At 42.1% G+C, this 6,000-nt stretch overlaps 1 protein-coding gene across 4 annotated transcripts in view; it reads right to left on the bottom strand.

Moving 5' to 3' along the window:
* The window catches only part of LOC147009579 (uncharacterized), a 72,037-nt gene that overhangs the window by 25,658 nt on the left and 40,379 nt on the right, over positions 1 to 6,000 (bottom strand). For all 4 annotated transcript variants that reach the window (XM_085862212.1, XM_085862213.1, XM_085862211.1 and 1 more), the window contains one exon: positions 4,223 to 4,459. In XM_085862212.1, the coding sequence (XP_085718338.1) occupies positions 4,223 to 4,459 (237 nt within the window). The remainder of the gene's footprint in view (positions 1 to 4,222; positions 4,460 to 6,000) is intronic.

Genomic DNA, 6,000 nt, shown 5'->3' with positions numbered 1-6,000 from the left:
AAACATCCACAAAAGGGCGGTGGACAACCCAGTTTTGCTAATAGCCAACTCACTGCGCTGGTGGAGAAGTGGTGACACGCCAGTGGAAACCGCTCACCAAAACCTCCAAATAAATTACAACACAGAGAACCACAATGATACCCTTTTGAACATGGAGCCCTGAAGCACACGAACTGGGTTTGAAGCAATTGTGGATGAAGGTAATTATGCTTTCCATTATTTGTGTTGTAGTGACACCTCATACTTCAAGCTTACATTGGACAGTGCGCAGTTGAAGCTGCGTGAAGAACGAAGCATGGGAACTTTTAGCTTAGGATACTGGAACGTGACCACACTTAATTATGATCGAGCACCTGAACATTTGATGGTCATGTTTAAAAACTACTGTTTTGACGTCATTGCTCTTCATGATACTCACATCAGCCAGAACGAATCATGCAATGGTCACATTGTGATGGCAGGTGGTGAAACACACTATGCAAGTGTTAAGGCCCAGTCACACCTTGACGTTTTAGCCAGCTTATGCCGATTTTTGGAAAATTTATCTAAAACGCTGGTACACGTCGAATACGTTATGGGTAAGTTTTGATAACATTGAGAGCACGCTGAAAAACACTGCCATACGCCGTTGTACGCTGGCTTTAAACGTTGTACTTTTCGGTTGTCCTCAAATTTTCCATGCTTGAAATTTTAAGACTTATGCCAGCGTATGACTCGCACGTTCCGCATAACGCTGGCCATAAGTTGTAGGCACGTCATGCGATTGTTGACACACGTTACTTGTGAGTTACTCATAAGTCGAAACACGTCGAGGTAATGTTTAGCGAACCCGAAACTTATTTCTAACCTATGAGTTACGTGTTGTACTCACGTTACGCGATCGTTGACACACGTCGACACACGTTACTTGTGAGTTACTCATCAGTCGAAACACGTCGAGGTAATGTTTAGCGTACCCGAAACTTATTTCTAACCTATGAGTTACGTGTTGTACTCACGTTACGCGATCGGTGACACACATCGACACACGTTACTTGTAAGGTGCTCATAAGTCGAAACACATCAAGGTAATGGTTTGCGTCAGTGTTCCAGACTCCCTGGTTTTTTTTTTTCAGTTTTATTTTTCTTCCTTCCTTCGGTATGATGGTGATTTTGACACTTCGATTTCTGGTGCGGTTATAATATAATATAATTAATAGGCTGCCGCTCAACGATTTAAATCATAACCGCACTGTACACTGAACACCGTCATACCGAAGAAGAAAAAACCGGGAGTCAGGAAAACTGACGCTAACCATTACCTTGACGTGTTTCGACTTATGAGCACCTTACAAGTAACGTGTGTCGATGTGTGTCACCGATCGCGTAACGTGAGTACAACTTATTCCCATCGCATGCGGAGCGTGTGTTATACGGCAAGTACGTCGTAAAATTTTCAATATGTTTAAAATTACAAGACGTACTCCATTTAATACGACGTATGATAGCGTACTTTAGCGTTCTATTCACGCAGACAAAACTTACCCATACCGTATTCGACGTGCGCCAGCATTTTAGACGCATTTTTCAGAGGTCGGCATACGCTGGCAAGATCGCCAAGGTGTGACTGCGATGTTGACATTTCCATTTCTGCGGCGGTTATGATTTGAATTGTTGTGCGGAAGCCTTTTAATAGCCTACGTCACGTCATCGTCAGCGATGCGTGTAGCGCGCTATGCATAAGTTAGACTATCGTTGGGCATAGGTTGTGAAGGCCGACAACAGGTTCAGCATTTGTTGGTATAAGTTATCTATAACACAACGAAACGTTCTGTGTCCGTTACTAATACATTATGCATAAGACCAAGTCGTTATGAATACGTCTGAATCTTTAAAAAAAAACATCAAAAGTTCAACGTAAGCCAGCGTTTTACATACATTTTAATACGTTGCCATTGCTGGCTAAAACGTCAAGGTGTGACTGGGCCTTTAGTATACTGGTGTCCACATTGGCAAAAAACCGCTGCCTTGCCACCTACGACATCTCAGATCGAATTATCGTTTTGTAGTTTGTTTTTTCTCCTCCTCGCTCCTCGTTTTCGGTTGAGGAAGGGTATCCTGTTTGTCTCTGTCTATGCGCCTACATCTACTGCAACGGATGACGTTATTGATGACTTATACAAGCAGCTGCAAGATGCGATCAACTCCAATAAAAAATAATTGTAACACACTTGCAGGGCAGGCTGTAAAGGCAAGTGGTACCCTAATAATAATAAACATCGGGGCAATACCCTGGGGCGCTCATATGATAGTGGCTGGATAAGATAACCACGGAACCACTGGTAGGTATGGAAGACCCACAAAATATGTAACGGAGAAGAAAGTAAATACCTCTGGATTTTTTTTAATGTCATGAACAAACTTTGGTACATCACAGGTGATAACGTTTGTGTTCAAGTTTCATCGAAATTGGATGTGTAGTTTCAGAGAAGAAGTTGCAAGTATTTGTGGACGGTGGATGACGTGCCATCCCATAAGCCTCCCGGCACTATGTTCCACGTGAGCTAACAAAGAGCAATTAAAGATCGCAGACCCTCGCCAGGACTTGTTTGCTTTGTGTGGTGTGTTTTGTATGGAAAATAAATGGAAGGATATACTAAATGAAAAGTCGTTGATTGCAAATGAAAGGTCTAATTCTTCAGTCACATTTGGCTCGGCGGCCATAGGGTCTAAAAAATCTACGGCCACTAGCAATTATAGGGCGGCCGCAGTATTTCCACGGTCACACAATGTAGCAGTCACATATGTTTTTATTTTTCGGTTAGCCACACGTGGTATTTAGAAATTGTGGAGACCGAAAACGTGGGGGTGCCGTACGGTGTTTGATTTGACATCGCAAGGTGACCTTAGGGCGTCCCTGCGGCTGCTATAGAATTTTCAAGGCAGATGCAAGGTAGCCTCAAGGTGCTCGCAAGGCGACCGCAGGAGGGCCCTAAGGCGAACGTAATTTTTATTTATTTATTTATTTTGTAATTTTTTGGGGGGTTGGCAAAATTCATTTTTCATTGATAAGAGCCTACGGCAGCTGCACGAATAACGCAAACCCACCGTATGCCCTACGTACGGTCGACGTGGAACATCTACATCATGGCTACGGCTTGTCGTATTGCTACGGCCAACCTAGAAATGAAAAAAAGTTATAACTCCGTGCTTTAATTCCACAGAGACCCCTATGGCCTGTAAAAGATAGCCAAAAGGCGTAGGGCCACCCTGAGGCCACCTCAGAAACTCTGCGGCCGCCGCACGTTTCTGTCAATTCAAGGGGGGGGGGTACGGCCGCCGTATCCTCGCCGTGGAGCCAATGTGACTCATGCTTGAATGGTATAGTTGTAAATGCGTAAAGGACAAAGATCTGAAAAGTTGTCAAGGTCAAGTGGTCTGAATATCTAAAGGTTGAAAGGTCTGAAAAGGTCTAAATCGGTCTAAAGGGTTGAAATGTTCAAAAGACTCGAATGTGTCTTAAGTGTCTTGAAAGGTCGAAGGGGTCTAAAGGATGTAATTTAAGGTCAAAAGGATTGGAATTGTCTGATGGGGTCTAAAGGGTATTAAAATGTTTGAAAGGTGGAAAGGAAGGTCGAAAGGGTAGAAAGGAGTCTAAGGGTCTTCAGGGTTCTAAAGAGTCTAAGGGTTCTAAAGGGTGTAAAGGGTCTGAGGGTTTGAATTGGTCTTATGGGTCTGAAGGGTCTGAGGGATCTTGGAGAGTCTTCGGGGTATTATAATAAAAAAATAATGACCGTTTTTACAGCCATTTTCCCTAAGTGCCTGATATTGGTTTAGTGGTTAGGGTGGTAGGCTTGGGATCTTAGGGTCCTGAGTTCAAGCCCTGTTGGCTGCTGAATTAACATTAGGTGGGGTTGACTCAGCCTGTCATCCGTTTGAGGTTGGCAAAATGAGTACCAGTGTACTTGTCATCGCGACATCAGCGGTGCCCCAATATTCGGTAGCAGTAGCAATGCACCATTGTTCATCGCCAGTGAATGCACCATTCATGTGAATAAGGGTTCAGGATTCTGATAAGTGAAAGGAAATGGCATGAAATCATGCCACCACAATAAGTGTTTTTTAAGGGTTCTAAAGGGTCTAATGTAATTAATACATATACTCACATTCTGTGTGGATAAACAGACAGATAAACACACCCAAATGCAACACCCTCTCCTCTGGTGAGGATAATAATACTCACAAAAATGGCACCCCATCCACTAAAATCTGTTCCAGCGAATAATTTCATGAACAGGATGCCAGTCGACCACACGTCATTTGCAGGACCCTCATAGCCTTCATCCTTGAACATCTCTGGTGCCATATACTCAAGTGTGCCACAGGCATCATAAAATATTTGACCTGGTGTGAAAATTACAGCCAAGCCAAAATCGATAATCTTCACAATGCCCCGGCTGCTGTAAAGCACGTTTTCAAGCTGGAGAGGAAGAATAAATCAATATGTTAAAACAAAGATCATAACTTGGATGATGAAATCAAAGTGTAACTAGAATAGCACTCAGTAGAGAATTACATTCCTCCGCCAGGATGAACAGTTTACGTTTTGCATCCCACTGATCGACCCGATCTGCATCTGAACCTGAACCAAAATCTAATCGGCTTGTTCTTGTCACTGACCCAAATCATCCACCAAGTTTTGTCATAATCCGTCCACAACGTTTTGAAATATCCAGCTAGATGTCGTTTTTGACCTTGTCTCTCAATGGTGAAGAATCACACAAAAAATTCTCACATCCGGATCTTCACCAAAATCTATTCAATTTGTCCTTGTCACACACCCAACAAGTCCACCAAAGTTTGGCTGAATCCGTCCATAACTTTTGAGATATTCTGCTCACAGACAGACAGACAGACAGACAGGGGTGAAAACATAACCTCCGTCCACTTTCACTGGCAGAGGTAATAAGAATGTCTTCCATCAAAAATACATCAGAATTAGGTCATTTTATCCTGTATGGGTGTTTGAGACCGACTGACATCATTTTCAATGTCCATCTCTCCATTGTCATAAAAATAATCTTGGATTTTTACAAGTGCAGGTTTTTGGATAGCAGACTGAAATTAAAGAGTTGTGATATCAATTTTTCGTAATTATCTAAGAACGAGAAAGGGAACAGAATTTATGACGAGTGTTGTGTCCTGATATTACATTGATGTTGTAAATGCTCATGTGACCTTGGACACCAGAGGGCGCTTGTGAAGGGGGTGGGAAAGGAGCTGGAGAGAGAGAATATGATGGTGATTGAGTGAAGCCTGTTTGTTGTACGCCTTTCATTATTGTAAGAATGTTGTCAGCAGCAAGGTTTTTTGTGGAGGAAGCAATGGGAATCATTTTAGGGGTAAAAGGACTGTTTCCAGAATGATGACCACAGGCAAAACAGAAAAGGGGCAGCAAAGTTTGCAGTGGGGATCAAGGAGGGAATTATGGCTTTTTTAGGCTTGAGGGGGCAGAGACTAATGAGGAAGATCTGCAACTGAGAACATGATTGCCAAGGGCAAACAGGAAAAAATTATTACAGGAAGGGAAGAGTTTAAAAAAATTATATATATATGTATATATATATATATATGTATATATATATATATATATATATATATATATATATATATATATATATATATATATATATATCAACACGAGTAGTTGAAATATAATAAGATGAAGGAGTTTGAAGCGAGAGCAGATAGCAAGGAGTACAATGTAGTTGCAGTCAGTGAGACTTGGTTTAAAGAGGAGGGTAGTTCAAGGACAGGGCAAGAGGCTATGAGATGTAGAGGTGGGATAGGAAAGAGAAAATAGGAGGTGCAGCAATCTAGGTAAAGGACATTATTATATCAAAAGAAAGGGGTCATATGAAGGAGGGAAGGAATGTTGAGGATTCTGTGTGGATATAAATTTGGGATGGAAGAATAGTAAGGTTCTCAGAGGATAGGTTTATCATGCTCCTGGTATGAGGG

The sequence above is a fragment of the Eptatretus burgeri genome, chromosome 17 (assembly GCF_056783735.1).
Source record: "Eptatretus burgeri isolate ZD-2024b chromosome 17, Ebu_testis_v1, whole genome shotgun sequence".
In the NCBI taxonomy this organism is placed as follows: domain Eukaryota; kingdom Metazoa; phylum Chordata; class Myxini; order Myxiniformes; family Myxinidae; genus Eptatretus; species Eptatretus burgeri.
This window is presented reverse-complemented; position numbering and strand designations above follow the sequence as displayed.